This window comes from Cottoperca gobio, chromosome 6 (genome assembly GCF_900634415.1).
Source record: "Cottoperca gobio chromosome 6, fCotGob3.1, whole genome shotgun sequence".
Taxonomy (NCBI): Eukaryota; Metazoa; Chordata; class Actinopteri; order Perciformes; family Bovichtidae; genus Cottoperca; species Cottoperca gobio.
In genome coordinates this window covers 22,009,292-22,028,215 of record NC_041360.1, presented here as the reverse complement: position 1 = coordinate 22,028,215, position 18,924 = coordinate 22,009,292, and the positions used below count along the sequence as shown (strand labels likewise).

Sequence of the window (18,924 nt, the reverse complement as noted above, 5' to 3'; positions counted from 1 at the left end):
AGTCAACTTTCAGTTTCGTCCCTGAACTGTCAGAATAAAGTGGAGACAGAGGACATTTACATTACTTTGTTCTGTAAGGGCAGGTAAATACTAATCCAGTAGGTGGCAGAAAGTTACCTTGCTTTATAATATCTACAATGCACTAATTGCTCAGTCCTGCTGTACGCATGTTTTGCAGAGAGAAGATTTATTCGGCCTCTCTGGTCGACCGTCACTTGTATAAATGCATCAAATGTACTAATGCCACATTTATATGGTGTGAAATAGTTCCATCTTTAACATGTATTACATGATTGTTTAGTGGATTCAAACCGTGTTATTTATTTCTTATTCTTATGCCATAACAAGAAGGACACATTTAAAATTGAGTGTGAGCAGAAATATAAAAGAATGTGCCTTTTCTTTTTACCTTTTTACATCCCTCTCGTCTCACCAAATTATAATTACTCCTGATGCTATGGCAGCCTGGCCTTCGGTCCTCACCATCTTCCTTCGTCGTGTCCTTGCAGTCTGTAAAACATATTTTGCATTATACATCTGACATTGCAGAAAGCCACGGAAGGAGTGTAAAACGTGGTTTGCTTCAAAGAAAACAAAAAGACGGTAAAATAAAAGGAAAATGCTGAACTCTTAAGAACATGTAGAACATGACTGTGCAGAAATGTTCCCTATAAAGTTTAGAGCCATTTCAGATGTTTGTCATTAAAGTCTTTACACTCTAGGGTGCACTGCATTTAACAACAGCCCAAATTAAAACACTTTTATTTGTTTTTAACAGATGTACTGATATGCTTTTCAAATAAAAGTGCACACTGTACTGTAAATAGCTCTTTGATAACAGTTTGACAGCTGTGTAGCTGCAGAGCTCTTTTTGTTGTTCAAGACTAGTCGATACTGCATATCTAAATAAAGTCACAGACAACTATACTTGTCTTTTCTCAAAGCAAGCACTTTTGTTTTAATCATGAAAGACAATAAATGATGCTTGTTTGGAGGCATTTAGTTTTGTTCATTTCTATGAATATCAACAAAGAAAAGCAACTGGGAAGCACAGCATCATGTTTTTTCCCTATATTATGTTACAATATACATTTTATTTCTATATTATTACAATGTACATGTGAAGTTTATGAATTAAAACTAATTCTAGAGGAGCTTTCTCTTTTTTTTTATTTCTTTTTTTTATACAAATGCTACAAATGTGGAAACACTCACCCGGTAAGGTAAAAAGAAATAAAGGATTTATAGCTGGAGATGATTTTCCTGTTTTTCACATCCTGGTAATCAACTCCTATTCTCACTGTCTAACACACTGGCTGACACTGACTCCTCCCCCCCCAGGTAGACACACAACTCCATCAGTTCTCCCCCATCCTCACTCCAAACTGCATGACTTGGAGACATCCACTCTGCCTGGCTGCTCTGAATTCAACTATTCACTTTAACGGTATGTAGTTTTAATACAATTCTGAGGATCAGATCTTACTTCTCATATGTTTTAGGAGTTAATGCTGAAAGTTCAAACTCTTATTTGTGCTCAATTGTAGAGGTAATAGACTGTATTTAATGTATCGTGCATAAGAAGGATATATTTTACCTTTCTATGTCATGCACTGCCGAGATAAGTTAAGACGTGTATTAAAAAGTTAGACTTGAAAAAACTCAATGCAAGCTTTCCTGGATCTTCATGCCCTGCCGATAAGAAGCGACAGATACATGCACCGACTGTGTTCTGTGTCAAATATCACCGATTTGAGAAAAGTAATGCCGTATGATAACTGTCCAGCATTTAAAAATATATATTTGGACATATAGTGAATGCATATTTCATTTAATAAAGCTAGTAGTACTATAGTATGCCAATGTTATTTAAGCATGAGGTCTGGATGATTTTAAATGTAGCCTAAATTTACTGTTTCTTTTCCTGATCATTCACATAAATAAATGTTTAAATAGATGTATTAACGTTATGTAGTCTGTGGTTCTGTAAAATTGCATCTATAATATTACATTTTTGAAGCCTTGTTGTTTATTTCAGTTGTGCAAAGGAATATTTTTATTCTTCCTCTTTGTATGTTCTAAAAAAACATGCCCATTGCTATTAAGTCTTTCACGCAAGGCCACACAAAGGTGTAATTTAGCAATGACGCTGAACTGTATCCACAGTGTTTGAGTCTTACAGCTTATTTAGTGTTGACTGTTTTCCTTTAGGAGCTGAGCTGGTATGCCTGAGTCTCCTCTCAGTCCCACGGCAGCCCGTCAAACCCCAGCCAGCAGCCTGCTCAGTCACACAGACGTCGGTGCAGGAGAGAGAGCAGCTAATGGGGACTCCTGCAGTAGAGTGAGTGGGGAAAACTGGCAGAGTCTCCACCATAAACAGGTATCTTCATCCTCCTACTACTCCTCAACCTCCCCCTCAATCTCCTCCTCTACCGTCGTCTCTTCTCCCTCCTCTTCATAAGCGGGAAATAGAACATTCATAGGCAAACAGATGTCAAGAGAAATACCAGCTCCATATTGGACGTCCTCTGACAGGACACCAAACCTGGAGCCCGCTGCTCTGTTGACAGTGGCAGGGATTTCATATGAGATCTGATCCGGGTTGGGAGTTGACACGCAGAACTCTATTTGTCCTTCGTTATTAGTTTGTGAGTCAGAGCCAGGGAGGAATAATTGTCCACAGACCAAACAGATGCAAGTGAAAGGCAACTAAGCATGACCCAACATCATTGTGTGGTTGTTTGTTGTGATTCCATCCTTGGGAATCTTAATCTTAAAGGGGATCGATGAAACGAGATGATAATGAACGCACGCTCACCGCCGTTTCCTTCCGTCGGTTCTCACGTCTCGTCAGCTTCTCTCAGCTCTTTGCTCTTAATTCACTTTCTAAACCTGCACGAGACACTCACCTCGTGACCCTGCAGAGTCTGAACAATGCAACAACAACAGCAGCATTGCCACTGTTTATAATGAGTGTCCATAGCACCCCAGCGTGCAGCCGTGTGAGCTGAATGCTATTTTCGTTGTGATCTTCAGCGGGTGTGACATCACGACGCCATCGATGCAAGAATGTGACTTCAGTCTTCAAAGCGTAATAATGGCTTGTGATGTGAAACTTTCTCAACCTCCAAACTCTGCAACATGTTACAAATGAAGACTATTTACAGTGAAGACTTAAAAACTAAAAAGCTAAGGTCTTAATTTGTCATTTATTTATTTTTCTTTTACCGCAGCATCCAATGGTCAACTAGTGATTTGTAAAGCTCGATAATGAAGCCGGCTGCGTGTCAGTTTCTTCTTTACAACTACAGACACGAGAGGATTCAGGAAAGACACACACAATGTAAGATCAGGGCTGCATGCTAGCAACTGTAATTCAATTCAATTTGGGCAAAGCCACTCACATTTAAAGAAACCTTTTTTGTGTATTTAAATACTGAACATTGTTGAGTAAATGCTGCACATTATCTGCTTATACTGCACTACTTTCTCTGTCCTATTCAGAAAAAGCAGCAAATCCTCACATGTAAAAGACTTAAAATGCCTAAACACTTGTGTAAGTCTTTAAAATCAAATGAAATAAGACCACATCATTCATGCAATGCAGATGGTTCCACGTGCCAGAGTGTGAATTCTTCATCATCATTTCTACTCTTTGTAACTCTCTAGGTATCTTATCAGTCTGGTTGAAACACAGGAGGTATTATCTCAAAGGACTGAAGAGGAAAATGTCAATCTGAAGTCCCTGATGTCTTCTTCTTTCATTAAATCCTGCAAGCCGCTTAGATATTACTCTGACACGAGGCTTCACTGAAACATCAGGTCACAGACACATCTGTGTATAGCCATTGACATTTCCTCTGTAGAAAATAAGAGATATTGTTCAACTAATACATTATATCTTGCCCAACAATCAATTGAAAGCATTATTATTATTATCTTTTAGCATTGTTTGTAATACAACATATTGGATTTGTAAGTGTTTTTTCTTAACGCATTCATGTAAATTGCTCTGGCCTCTGCTTGAATACAAAAGGAGACCGTCACTCTATATTTGTCGCTCAATCAGTGCAGTGCAGATCAGTTATTATTCTGTGAGTGTTTGCCTTTATTAATACCCATACACTTCTATTAGGAGTCACAACAAGCATGTAATTGTGTTGCTAATCATCTGGTCAGCTTATCTCCCATCTCATTCAGGGTCAATGACACAATCCAGCATGGTGATGTTCACAAAGGGTTGACAGCACTGTTTTGTAATTGGATTGGGAGGAAAAAAAGATTCATATTTATACGACGGCTATTACTGTTTAACACATGACACTCGCCTTGTGTCTCACGCTCGTACGCTTGCCTTCGCTCCTTTGTCATTTCATCCTTACTGTCCTTCCTGAAGGTGTTTCTGGCTATGATGGCTCCTCAGCAGCTGCAGCAGCTCCTGTCCCCCAACCAGCTGCAGGCTCTGATCCACCAGAAGCAGCAAGCCCTTCTGCTCCAGCAGGTATTTATATAAATACTAAAATACTGAAGGTACTACTACTAATAATACTGGACTATAGCCTACCTATGCAGAATAAAGTCATCCAAATATGTATTGGACTGAAATGACTTTAACTAAAGGAGTGAATAAAATGTTGACATTAGCCATAAGTGTGTTGATTAGCTTGAGTTAGCTTAATTGTCATAATGAGTTGAAACTCAGGAACTATCTAAGTTCATTCAATACAACACCTCAAACCTCAAATTGGCTTCTTTTGCACAAAAAGTGCTCGTTGGATCTCTCGAAAGGAAGAATCTGGAATTGTTTGAGCGTAACTGTCTGTAATAATAATAATAATAATAATAATAATAATAATAATAATAATAATAATAATAATAATAATAATAATAATAATGGTCCATGACTCATTTTCTAGCAACATTTGAAGGAGTTCTACAAGAAGCAACAACAGATTCATCTGCAGCTGCTTCAACAAAAGCCCATCAAGAAAGTCAGAGAGGTAAGTAGTTATTTATGCTTTATTTATATCTTTCTTTGACTGGGTTTTAAAGAGGGAACATGTTTGTTGCTTGCTTTTGAGAATAATGTTTTCTTTCCAGACGCAGAATATGACACTGATTTTACCCTAGGATCGACACTCACACAACTAGCAGGAGAAAGGAAAGTGTGAGCAGAGTTTCACTTGAATACCACCTCACTTCTCACCTCAATACTGTCTCTCTCCGTCCTTCAGCTCCCTGCACAGCAGCTTGTGTTCCAGCAGCTCCTCCAGCTCCAGCAGCAGCAGCAGCAGCAGCTCCTCCGGGTGCAGAGAGCAGTCCCGTCCTCTCCTGCCCTCTCTCCAGGTCACTATGTTTCTCCCTCAGTAGCAGTGTCTGTTGAAAGAAAGAAATAGGGATGTCAGCTGTACTGCATGTTTCAATTCTCTGTATAGTATCTGTGTTTTTAGTGGTGTAATTCACATTTGAGGTTAACATTGACAGTAAGGTTACTGTAGTATGTCGCTTCATCAAGATAGAGCAACGATGCATCAGATACGATGTAATCACAGCGACCTCCGCACAGGGACATTTGTTACATAACTGCACTAAACTCAAAAGAGACAAATGATGAAAGTGAAAACCTAAAAGCAGAAAATTCTTCACGACTAATATTCTAGCTGAGATAATTATTCTTGGATTACAGCAGAGAGGTTACATGATGTCATGAAAGAAAAAGAAAGTTGCTCTACGCTCAAGCAGCGCTGAGGTGGGAAAGAGCAGGAAAGGTGCAGGCGTGAAAAGAAATCATTATAAAGTAATTATCATAACTCTGTAAAAGATATGCCGGCTCAGCTGCTTCTAATACATCACATACAGATAATGAACAATCCATTATGTTTGCAGTTCCCTTCACTAAACACTCAGATGGAGACATTTATAATAAGATATATGTTTTTAACATTTCTTTTTTATATCAGGTTTCAGCCCCGCAGAGATGCAGCAGATATGGAAAGAGCTCACGAACGGAATAACTGAAGATAAAATCACATCGAAGGCCAATCAGGACTCTTCTGCGAACAACACAATGTCAACAAAAGTCACGGCGATGCAGAGCGCCGACCAGCAGTCTTCTCCTCCTCGCGGGGCAGAATGGTACGATCTGTGTGTTTGTGCTGTAAACTGATTTTAAGAAGTGAGATGATAGTGCTTCTTTCTCAAACATCAAAGACTTGTCATCTGTAGACATTTTCTTTCTCTGGAGGTGCGGGTGAGGAAGCTGCTTTGCTTTTTGCTGCGAGGCTTCACTTTTAATTCCCCTTGGGACGATATATTTTGTCTTGTTTGTTTGCTTTGTGTTCCACCACCTGAAGTGGTTCAGCAAAGAAAAAGTTTACATGACTACATGTCCCAAATCAAAAGTAAATAGTTTTCCATTTGTTTTCCAGTGCTCCCCTCCACCTCTCTCTGTCATTTTCTGCCACCTGAAAAGAAAAGGAAACACGCTGGTGTCTGTTTTATTGTTGCTTTTGCTCTCGTTTTTGTTGCTGTTGTCTGGCTCTTGTGTTTTCATGACAATACTTTCACTCTAGTGCTGTCAAAGTCGAGCGCGCTGCCACACACGCTCTCTACGGTCACGGTGTGTGCAATTGGCCCGGATGTGAGTCGCTGTGTGAAAACTTAAACCAGTTCATCAAGTAAGTTTTAACTGCATCCTAATGCTTTTCACTTTCTGACTTTTTGCACCTTTTCTGTTTGTAATTTAAAGCAATATTCCAGTATTAAATACTCCTGGAGGCTTGAAAAGTGGCTCTTTGGAGCCCCAGTTGTATCATTGCATTCAAGTCACAGAGTCGTGCGTCCATCTTTCTGAGAGATAAATCCTGGTGATCTTTGAAAAACCCAGTAGGTCAGTTAACGGCACTAAATGTTGTTTGTAAGTTATCTTTTTAATCTTCAAGAACTCTTCCAAACATCTGGGAAAAAAAACATTCTGTCCACTCCACAATAATAATTATATTTGGCAATTTGCAATTTCAAATATTTCTAAATCTAGCCATAAATGACATATTGTGTTTTCTCATTTTGTCCAGCGCAAGAAACATATAAGCACATGAAAATATAAAATATTAGTAAGTAACATTAGCATAGATAAATGTAACCTTTTAACTTTATCGAACAACAAGATAAATCGTTCCTGGATACCACCATTCATAGTTTATAGAGTCGTAACTTGGGATCCAGATGAACAGAATTTATCTTTCAGAACAAACTGGTGCTCATCTCTGTGACTTGAAAGGAAGGATAAGACATGAGAGTCACAAACTGGGGCTGGGGCTTCGAACATAACGTTGATGAGATCCGTCTAGAAATGCTGAAGGCTTTGGGTGTGGAGGGGCTGTCTTGGTGGACACGCCTCGTCAACATTGCGTGGAAGTCTGGGACAGTGCCTAGGGGGTGGCAGACCGGGGTGGTGGTTCCCCTATTTAAAAAGGGGGACCAGAGAGTGTGTGCCAACTACAGGGGTATCACACTTCTCAGCCTCCCCGGTAAAGTCTACTCCAAGGTACTGGAAAGGAGGGTTTGGCCGGTAGTCGAATTGAAGAGGAACAATGCGGATTCCGTCCTGGTCGTGGAACAACGGACCAACTCTTCACTCTCGCAAGGATCCTGGAGGCGGCCTGGGAGTACGCCCATCCGGTCTACATGTGTTTTGTGGATCTGGAGAAGGCGTATGACCGGGTCTCCCGGGTGATACTGTGGGAGGTGCTGCGGGAGTATGGGGTGAGGGGGTCACTTCTGAGGGCCATCCAATCCCTGTACGCCCAAAGCGAGAGTTGTGTCCGGATACTCGACAGTAAGTCGGACTCATTCCCAGTGAACGTTGGCCTCCGCCAGGGCTGCACTTTATCACCAATCCTGTTCGTGATTTTCATGGACAGGATATCGAGGCGTAGTCGTGGAGGAGATCGGTGACCTGAGGATCTCATCGCTGCTCTTTGCAGATGATTTGGTCCTTATGGCATCATCGGTCTGTGACCTTCAACAGTCACTGGATCGGTTCGCAGCGTGAAGTGTGCAGTGTGAAGCGGTTGGGATCTGAGGCCATGGCTCTCAGCAGGAAACCAGTGGATTGCCTACTCCGGGTAGGGAATGAGCCATTGCCCCAAGTGAAGGAGTTCAAGTACCTCGGGGTCTTGTTCGCGAGTGAGGGGACGATGGAGCGAGAGATTGGCCGGAGAATCGGAGCAGCGGGGGCGGTATTACAGTCACTTTACCGCACCGTTGTGACCAAAAGAGAGCTGAGCCAGCTGGGAGTAGACCCCGGGGAAGACCCAGGACTCGGTGGAGAGATTATATCTCCTCACTGGCCTGGGAACGCCTTGGGATGCCTCAGTCGTAGCTGGAGGATGTGGCCCGGAGAAGGGAAGTTTGGGGTTCCTTACTGGAGCTGCTGCCCCCGCGACCCGACCCCGGATAAGCGGTAGACGATGGATGGATGGATGAATAGGCAGATCTTCAGCAGAGTATTCCTTTAACTCCAATCCTTTTGTTTCAGACACATAGGCATCGAGCACACTCTGGATGACAGAAGCACGGCGCAGTGCAGAGTCCAGATGCAGGTTGTTCAGCAACTTGAGCTTCAGGTAGGCACGAGTGCTGTCAAGATGTCCAACAACAAAAGTTAGAACTGCTGCTTGTATGTGAGCGAGTGGCCATGTAAACCTGATGCAAAAACATTTTTTTGGAGTCTGTTGATTAGTTTTAATTGATTTAAAAATGGTCTCCTCTGTGATTGATAGCAGTAATATTAGTCTGCAACACAGGATTTCGCTCACGGTAAATATTCATGTCATGTTCTCCCAACCGCCTCCTCTCTGATATTTGACACAGCAAGAAAATGTCCCTCGCTTAATGTGTTTGGTTCACAGCTTCCCATTTCAACAACCTGTGTTCAGTGACACCGTTCACTCTGATTTCCTTCTCCCCCCCTTCATCTCCTCTAACAGCTCTGCAAAGAACGGGAGCGTCTGCGAGCGATGATGGCTCACCTGCATCTGCCATCTTTAGAGTCTCAGTCGATCTTTGCACCCGCGAGTCTCCAGTCGCCACAATCTGACACGGCTGCTGACCTCCACAGTCTTCAGGTAGATAGTTTGAGTGAACAACAGAGACAAAGTAAATGAGCCGTGAACTGGACGGCATTTCTGAGCTGTGAGAAAAACTCCAAATATGTAGTGGAGAGTGAAAATAAAACCTCGTCTTCTGTAGCACTGATGATGAAGATACCGCCAGCCTGGAATTGACCCGGTGACCTTTTACAGTCGGATGAGTTGCAAAAATATGTTGCAAAAAAAGCATAGCTTAGGGGTTACACCTGCATGAGATGAAGGTCAGAAATGTTTGAACCTACTCAGAAAGATGTTGCCAGATCGGATCACAAACACATTTCTTTATAAAAGTTTGATCTTTTTTGCGCCTTTTTACCATAACCTCTCACATGACTTTATCCTTTGTTGAGATCTCCATCCTTCCTGCACGATGCGAGTCCTGAACGCTTCCTTTTCCAGCTGTTGAGCGCCAGTTGGCTGCCTTTGTGTTTTCAGACAGCAGACATGCTCTCGTAATGTGGAAGCTAATCAGATGTTAATCTTGCAAATATTGCGCCATAATCACAACACTCTCCAAACAATTTCACCCTATAATTAACAATAATTGGCTTCCTTCTTCTTGAGGTATTAGTGGAATCACCTCTGAGGAGGCGAATCAAATCGCTCTGTTACACTCGGTTGAAAATCTCCCAATCTGTTTTGTTTCTCCGTCAGTCTTTTTTCCTTCCCCTCGTTCCTTTGTTAACTTGGATCATCTGCTCGTGTCGCTCTCAGCTCAGCTCAGTCGCTGCCACCGACAACCTGAGCCCGTCAGACTCCCCCCAGGTGTCCCCCAAACCTCTGGCCCCCATCGGCACTCCATCCCAGGGGAGCGAAGGAGAGTCGCCCACTCACACATCATGTGCCGGGGCCATAAGACATCGGCATCACCCTTTGGTTTACTCGCTGTCCTCAGGTTAACCAAATACTAATCACTTATATGTTCATAAATCATAAATACTTCACAGCACATCTTCCACTTACAATGACTTGTCTTGTTTCAGACAATGAATACGAGCTCTACAAGAACAACGATATCAGACCACCTTTCACCTACGCAACACTGATAAGACAGGTACAGTCTATGACTTGGAATAGAAGTGATTTCTTTCTTTAGACACTGTGTAGGTAACTTAGATGTATTGTTTTTGTAGACTAATTGTGCAATTTAGATGCATCCAGATGTTTTCTCCTTTCTGATTTTCCTATTTTGTATTCGGTGGTCATATTAGAGGCCTTTCTTGCCGATGAACAACATCTCTTGTGTTGATTGCCATGTTATCACCTGGCTACGACACAATTTCGTCAATTAAGCAACTTTTCAACTAAGAATCGCCTGGTTCCAGTTTATTAAATGTGATCATTTGCTGGCCTATGATACGAAACTGAATATATTTGTGCCAATGGAACAACAAAAGGGATTTGAATAGAAGAAAAAGATGGATTGAATAATGGGTTAATCATTAAAAAACATGGCGGATTAATCGATAATGAAAATAACCCTTATTTGCAGTCCTGCACTTGTCTTGTGTCAATAAGATGATTACTGACCTTTTATTCTAAAGAGAATTCATAGAATACATTTTACTTCCTTGGATCAGAAGTGAAGAAGTCAGGGCATTCATTTGATGTAATGTCCTACATTTCCTCTCTATCTACAGGCTATTATGGAAACATCAGACATGCAACTAACGCTCAACGAGATATACAACTGGTTCACGCGGACGTTTGCTTATTTCAGACGCAACGCTGCCACCTGGAAGGTATCGCTCCGGCAGATAATTAACTGTGACCTCAGTGTGTCTCATACCTGATTTATGCAGCATGTATTCAGTAATATCTCCTTCACTCTGATTTTCTCTGGATCAGAACGCAGTGCGCCACAACCTGAGTCTGCACAAGTGTTTTGTGCGCGTAGAGAACGTGAAAGGCGCGGTGTGGACGGTGGATGAGGTGGAGTACCAGAGGAGGAGATCCCAGAAGATCACAGGGTACGGTAGAGGACTTCCTGTTTACCACAGCGCTGGCACCAGTGTGTCTGCACACATTTCAGTGAGGATATAATGATTGTAAATTGCCATTGTTGTGAGATGTAGAGCACAACATGTACTCCCTGTGTCCAAAGAGGTTCCTGATTGCATCCACAGCATTGCACTGAATGTTTCTGACCTTGCCTCAAACTATTGCTGTTTACCATGTTGTGTCCTGTTGAATATACACAAGGTATTGATTTGCTTGCCATGAATTAGACATGGATTGTATCCATTTTTTTTATTCTGTTACCTTTGTTATCCCACAGGAGTCCATCGCTGATGAAAAATGTGTCCTCCAATCTCGATTATGGGACCGTTCACAGCGTACAAGTGAGAGCACGTGTTAGAGTACACTTTCCTGATTACAGAAGGTTGAACTGGTCGAGGTCACCGTTTGATTTCTTCTTCTTCTTCTTCTTCTTCTTCTTCTTCTTCTTCTTCTTCTTCTTCTTCTTCTTCTTCTTCTTCTTCTTCTTCTTCTTCTTCTTCTTCTTTGTAGACGGAGTGTGTTAGCAGAAGTCAAATGCAGGAGAACAAAGCAACAAACATCGACAGTAAACAAAACGTCCAGCAGTGAGTTTTGTTTATCGTGAATCTACGAAATGACTCTGCCGCTTCGATAACTGATCGTAATGTGTTTGTTTTGTCCACCTCTTGCAGGTCTCTCTTCCAGAAAGAAGAAGCGCTGAATCTGCATGAGCGAGACTCTCTGATGCCGACAGTAAACGCAGCCAGCCTGCAGCACGACCTGACTGAAGACGACGAAGAGCATTTGTTTGACCTTGAATGACAAGACGGTGAAAACTGTTCCGATTGTGTTGACGTGTCGGCGGCGGTCCATTTGTTCTTTTGACATTGTAGCCTTAAAGAAAAAGGATGTGGAGTATAGTGCCCCCTGAGGTTTCTGTGTTGGCCTACTACTAAATATTCAAACTAATAGATTAAATATGTGATAAAAGCAGTAAATATGAGACTCAATGCATTCGAAGCTCAGATTAGCTTCAATGTAAATAAAATACAGGAGGATGTACACAGTAGACGATAGAGTTGGGATCTGCTGCTTTGGGGGGGAAATTGTGGTTTTTTTTTTCACCATGAAAAACCCTTTTATGTAATTATACAAAGGCCAAAGTACAGAAATGTTTGTTATAATATGATGTAGAGAATTAACGTTGTTTTGTCTATTGTGATAGCTTAAATACATAACACAGGGTGAAGGTGAATGCTACATTAAAGAGAGAGATGTGTTGTGCTGATGAAATATTTGATAAGATGTATAGTGTGTGTTGTGGCTTCTCTCTGTCGTCTTTGCACATCAGCCTGCTCACATGTGTTTCATCAATGTCCGTTTTTTAAAAGTGAGAAACTGTGTCTCGTGCGCGTTGTCCCGTTTCTCTGTGTGTAACGTGTGTGTGTGTGTGTGTTTAACACGGCGATGTTTCCACTGAAATAAAGATTGTGCAAAAACATTCCACTTTTATAACATTTTGAGTATTTGCATTAGATGCTGTGCACATACAACTCTCTGTATTTATACTAATGTGTGTGTCTGTGATCGTACGTCCAAAGTGTCTGATTACAATGTAATAAATATATGTGTGTTAATTGTTGGTCAGTGCTGTTTATTTTATAATTCACACGTGTGATTAATGGTTAAAACTCTCAGAGCAAGTATAAATGTTGTGCACTGATAAGCTTTGTTACTCACAAGTATACTTTTACACTACACTAACCTGGCATGGTTACACCGGTGAGTGTGTAAACGGGTATTTTATATTGAAAATACATTTTTTTAAATATATTGTTTTGCAGGGTCATGTTGCCCAGGGCTTTAGTTTGGCTTATTATAATAAAAAATAAGAATAATCAAACTGAATTATGATTGGATATTTCTAAACAGTACATTAGATAATCAGTACAATTAAAATCCTTCACAATATTGATTAAAAATACAGTTTTTAATGTTTATTTATTAATGTGTTTGAAACAATTAATTATAAATATGAGGAAAAATGAATGTACGCTATGCATGAATTAAAGGTGCCTACAAATAATAATGATCAACATTAAATTATTATACAAACAGATTGTTTGAACTAAAACAATAATACAAATGTTGTTAATATTCATGGGTTGTTTGTCTTTTTATTATGAGTAAAAAAATACTTTAGGTTATCCTTTCTTTTATCACATCATCGTGTAAAACGCTAGAATAATAAGACAAATAAATAAATAAGCGATGGCGTCTCATCCACTGATGAGCGCCATGAAGTGAAGACACAGAACAAAGGCCTCACTTCTTTTCAGCTCCCTGTTTTGACTAATGTCAGTAATTGTCTTTGCTGATAACAATGTTAGCTTTAAGTTCGCTGTTGCCTCTCAGCGCTCCCTTTGATTCGCTGTCAGCCTATTAGATGACATTCTCTTCTGACTGCCTTCTCCACGCTGCGTTCACTGACTGAAAGTTAGCGTGGTGCGAGACAACTTCAACGGCTTCACTTATGTGTTGCTTTGATGTGCCATATACTCACGGTGAGGCGGGCAAGTCAACATGTTTTTCAACGCAGCACTTTTGACAGCACTTAGTCAACAGCCTCTCAGAAAGAGCTGGTCTCTGTTCATCTTCTCATCAGCATGTCGGGATGATGCTGTCGCCCAGCTGTCCAATCTCTTCCTGAAATCCTCATCTGTGGGAAAACACACAATTTCCACGTACAAAGATTTAAATGTCACTGACTGTAATAAATTACTTATTAAATGTTTGACTCTGAAATTACATACTTAACATTAAATAACAGTGTTTTTTTATTATCGCATGTTAAGACAATGTCGGTAAGAAATAGTCCGGCCATGGACATGGAGTTTGCAAATTCTATCCATTGAGGAAGACCATGAGATTTGGTTAAAAGCTAGTAAGTTGACCTTTAACTTCAAAACACATTAATTTGTCCCCGTGGAGCATTTTGCAGAGGCACGTAGAGTACTGCAGTAACAGACACGTTATGATAATGATATGAAATGATAACATTAGTGCAATAAATAACTGTTACATATTATTATTATTACATTATGAAGATGATAATGATATGAAATGATAACATTAGTGCAATAAATAACTGTTACATATTATTATTATTATTACATTATGAAGATGATAATGATATGAAATGATAACATTAGTGCAATAAATAACTGTTACATATTATTATTATTACATTATGAAGATGATAATGATATGACATGATAATCTTATTTAAATTAGTAGAAGAAAATCAATGTTAAATGTTCATTTCTGTGCATTTATGATCGATTATCTGTTATTTAAAAGTATATAAAAGTACATATCATTTTATAACAAGAACATGTTTTGTTGTTGTTTTGTACAATATATGTTTTACCTATTTCTTTTCTTATCCCATGTGGGATGGACCAAATGTGTTGTAAGAAAAACGGACTAACAAACAACATTTGAAAGCATTACAGAGTAAAACAGTAATTGCATTTATTCCCACTCTGAATGCCAGATAGTGCTACTTTGACAGATTTATATGCGTATGTGCATAAGAGGGCGAGAGAGCTTGCATACACACAGTATGCAGCTAGCACACTTGTGTTGTATGTGTCTCCATTGTGTTAGGTGACTAAAAGCAGAACAGAGAAGGCAACCTGAAGTCACACAACCAGGCCTCGGGCCGTCTCTGCTGTTCTGCCATCAGCATGTTTGGAGCGGCCACTCAGGGATCTGCTGGGACTGGGAGTGTTATTAAGGTCACTGAACAACAAAAACACACACACACACACACACACATACACACACAGTATAGCTCACAGTCTCCTGAGCGATGACTCAGTCCGGCATGTCGGGTGTTGTTGGGAGGTTTCCTGACCTCTCGGTGCCGACAAAAGCAGGAGGATGAATAAGGAGAACGCTTGATCAAAGTGTAACAGAGATCCTGAGCCGTCATGAGCATCAGACATGTTACTAAAAGAACATTTACATGTGGATGGGACGGAGGAACAGAGCAACACAACTGAAGGCAAGTACAACTGAAAGAACTTTTATTTGACTTGAAACTTACACAGTGCTGCTCTGGCCACTTGTTTTTAAGCTTTAACTGATAAACAAAGGGGAGATATTTGTACTATAGTACTGCTATTTCTTTTATCTGTAAGGTTAAGCATTTTTATCCCAACAATATTTAAAGTTTTCAGTATTTCCCAGAAGAAACTGGAACCCTAAACCACAAAACAAAAGACACCACAGGACACGGGTGCATCTTAATTAATTACGTGAGGGTTATCAGGCAGATTATATGGGACTGTCTTTATGTGAAACATTTTGTCGGGATTGACATCTGAGGAATCTGTCGTATCTTTCGATAGCTTCGCAGCTAACAGGACTTTCTTTTGATACGTCTCAAGGTAGCGCGTCTTTAAAATCGGCACAGGAAATCCTTTCAGCACGTGACCCTGTTAGCAGAGGAAACACCGTCCCCACTGACCTCATCAGCAGTAAGTGGAAACCGACCTGTACAGCAGACAATACAGTGAGCAAAATCTCATGCTGTGAGTGTAGACAAGGAGTTATCTGCTTCCAAAACACCTGGAGAAAATGAGGAGCTCCACAAGGATCACAAAACTGTTTTAAACTCGCTTGTATTTGCTCTATTCCTGTTCTGTGATGACATAGTGAGACCATCTTCCCTGTATGTGTGTGTGTGTTTGCTGCTGCAGCCCAGCCTCTGCCTGCTGCAGCCCCACCAGCAGAGGTCTCACAGGAGGCAGCGGGGTTTAGGAAGCCTCAGTGTGACCCCCCGAAGCCCACCTGCCCACGATGCGGCCTCACAGTCCCAGACCACAGTCTGCCCACTTCCCCCGCCGGCCTGAGCCGACTGCAGGGCTCCTGCTGCTCGTCGGTGCACGGCAGCAGCAGGAGGAGCAGGGGGAGCGTGCAGGGCTCACACCGGCCCACTGCTCCACCAGCTGGTAGGCACATTAATGCGGCTCACTGTTATCACCCACTCTTATGGGAAAGAGAGAGAGCTTTACAAACCTGAGTGAGACATTGAAATGATCTTTCTGTTACCACCAAAGACAATCTTACACAAATGGAGCTCAGAAAAGTTTCCCTTGAAGACTTTCAAAGTGCTGCACTTTCTCCCAGTTTGATCAAAGCGTGGGGAGGGCCACTCCTTGTTTATCCTTGTGTTCATGTTGTTATCTCTGTGAAGTTATGCATTAAATCAATACGGTAGCCACACATAATGCTCCTTTTTCATCTACGCACATAGATGGATATTAGCATAAGTTATGTGCGGGGGTGGATAATTCGAGCGGCTAAGCAGAGAAACGCTGAACCCCACTCCCCAGGGAATTCTGCCATCGGCTTTTCATTTACTTCCTTGAGTAAACAGGATAAAACAGCTCGATTTGCATGAGCTCACTCACTATCTGGTCCTTGTGAGGATGAAAACGGTAGCTGAGTAACAATACAACGGTTGGGATCGCGAGAGATGCACTAACACACCAGTGGGGTTAATGTATGCAATTTCATCTGCACCTAATTTGGGCGGGAGAGCAATTATCTTGTGACAGCTTCTTCCTGGTTGTTGTTCATCACTGGCAGCCTCGTGGCCTTTTTTATTTTCCCCCGAGGACTGAACGAAGCTCTGTGATTAAGTAAACACAATCACACCTGATCACCGCCGCAGAGTAGTTTCTCTTTTAAGTTCCAGTCGGCACGACAAATAAACATGCAAGAGATTAATTTAGGGTTAATAGAATTGTTAATCCCTATTTCTGACGGTGTCTGACAGGCTTTTAGAACGCGCCGCAGCTTCTCTGTGACCTCAGATGAGATATTTGTAGATTAGTCACTTTTCTGTCTCATTTTTCCCTCACACACAGACTGTTGTTTACACCTGCTGCTGGCGTGCCTGTCGTGCCAGTGCTCCGTGCTGCTCCTGGGTCTGTTGGAGGCCTGTTCCTCCTGCCTCCACACCCTGTGCTCCTCCTGCTGCAACGCCTGCGCCCGTTGCTGTTCGGCCATCCAGGAGGTGCCCCTGGAGGAGCTCAACTGCCACGCCCACTGCCACTCGGTGATGTTCGAGTCTTGCTGCGAGCCAACCGAGTGTCTGGAGTTTTGTCTGGAGTGCTGCGAGATCTGCCATCGCAGCTAGGAGGCAGCTGGACCACCAGGCCTGAGGACTAATGTAGAAGACACTGAAACGTGGGATTCATTTCTTGTGACAGCTGCCAAACTCAACAACTACTTATTCTCACTAAAACAAAAGAGGGAAGATTTGACTTTAGTGCTTCACGCTTTTCTTCAGTAAAAGGGATTTTAAGTGTGACCTAGAACATTTTTCAATAAGCAAAACATTTTGGGAAAACTCACATTTCTTATGACTATGAATCCTGGAAGACTCCCAACATCTCTAAGGCTCACGAATGTTTGTTTAATCTACACACCAACAGAAATATGTAGTTACGTGCTGTTGCTCTACGTAACTCCACACATTTGTACACTTCTGTTTGCGTACAGATTGAACATTAAACAGATACAGAGTGTGAATTATTGAGGTTTAGATGCACTGATAGGCCCATTTCCAAACTTTGGACACATCCAGGCTAGCTGTTTCCCACACTTCCAGTCTTTATGCTAAGCTAAGCTAAGCTAAACTAAGCTAAGCTAAGCTAATCACCTGCATACTTACACTTATTCCCTTTTTTGCAGAGAGTAATATGATAAGGTTGATACCACTCTCATATTGTCACGAGACAATTAGCTCACAGGCTGGGAAACACATCTGCATAGCAGAACCTCTAGAGCTCAGCAAACTACAAGTACAAGGACCAAAGTGTAAAAACAACATTCACAGAGGGTTATTTAGTCCACTATTACATGACATGGAGTCTTGTCGTGCCCACGAGGTCCACCTGTTTCCAGTCTTCATGCTAAGACGGTGGTGTACATCTTCGTATCGAACTCTCTGCAACATGAAGTGCGTTCTCAGATCTTTGTAACCTCGCTGAGAACCTAAAGGAACAGATACATTATGTATCTCCTGGTTAATTTTGTGTAAAAGAGATTTGATTTGAAATATTTAAAGAAATGTGTCAAGGTCATTTGTTCTGCTTGTTAAAGATCTTGGCTGAATAACATTGAAGCCAGAGCTGGACTCATTGATACTCTGCTGCACAACCAAATGGTGTTTTTTGATTAACAAGCACAGAAACTTGCTGCACTCATTTGTTTTATTATATAAAAAAGACATACAATTAACATATGCACAGCCTCTTTGTGTGGCACTCGTCAAAAGGATAAAACACAACAATAGCTTATTGTGCATTTAAGATACAGGTTTTATTCTTCAGAAATAAAGCTTTTTGTTTGTACATCAAGTTGCATTTAATGAATTTGACCCAGTAAGACCCGGAACGAGAGGCGGCGACCTCTCGGCTCAGTTGTATGCGGGTTCTCATGTTATAAGATTGCAGGTTTGACTTCTCCCCGCGCAGCTCTTTGCAGCTGAGGAACAGGGCGACAAAAAACTTGTCAGCTCTCTCTTGAATCCCTTTTCATATTTGTCATATAAAGCACTTAGAACATAAAAGGATGCTTATTCTCTCCACATCTGCGAAGATTGAAGTCGGCTCCTTTAAAGTCGTCGCGTGAGATGACAGCAGAGAAGCAGAGCAAACAGCCAAAAATAAAACAAAGCGGCGATAAAGACAACGCTGTCAATCTGTCCGGGCGA

At 41.4% G+C, this 18,924-nt stretch overlaps 2 protein-coding genes across 2 annotated transcripts; both read left to right on the top strand.

Annotated features, from left to right (window-relative positions):
* The first annotated feature begins 2,224 nt into the window (after positions 1-2,224).
* LOC115010080 (forkhead box protein P2-like) lies at positions 2,225-12,226 on the top strand. Its single transcript, XM_029434483.1, has 15 exons — positions 2,225-2,380; positions 4,397-4,501; positions 4,917-5,000; positions 5,235-5,346; positions 5,961-6,135; positions 6,573-6,677; positions 8,540-8,627; positions 8,991-9,128; positions 9,867-10,047; positions 10,136-10,206; positions 10,793-10,894; positions 11,001-11,122; positions 11,431-11,494; positions 11,664-11,737; positions 11,825-12,226. Exons 1-15 carry the CDS (start codon positions 2,225-2,227, stop codon positions 11,952-11,954), a joined length of 1,707 nt encoding a protein of 568 aa, XP_029290343.1. The 3' UTR covers positions 11,955-12,226.
* Positions 12,227-15,068: 2,842 nt separating this feature from the next.
* Positions 15,069-18,339, top strand: LOC115010087 (myoD family inhibitor domain-containing protein-like). The gene is made up of 4 exons (XM_029434496.1): positions 15,069-15,201; positions 15,587-15,676; positions 15,899-16,150; positions 17,072-18,339. The coding sequence occupies exons 1-4, from the start codon at positions 15,141-15,143 to the stop codon at positions 17,341-17,343; spliced, it is 675 nt and encodes a 224-aa protein (XP_029290356.1). The 5' UTR covers positions 15,069-15,140; the 3' UTR covers positions 17,344-18,339.
* The last annotated feature ends 585 nt before the right edge of the window (positions 18,340-18,924 follow it).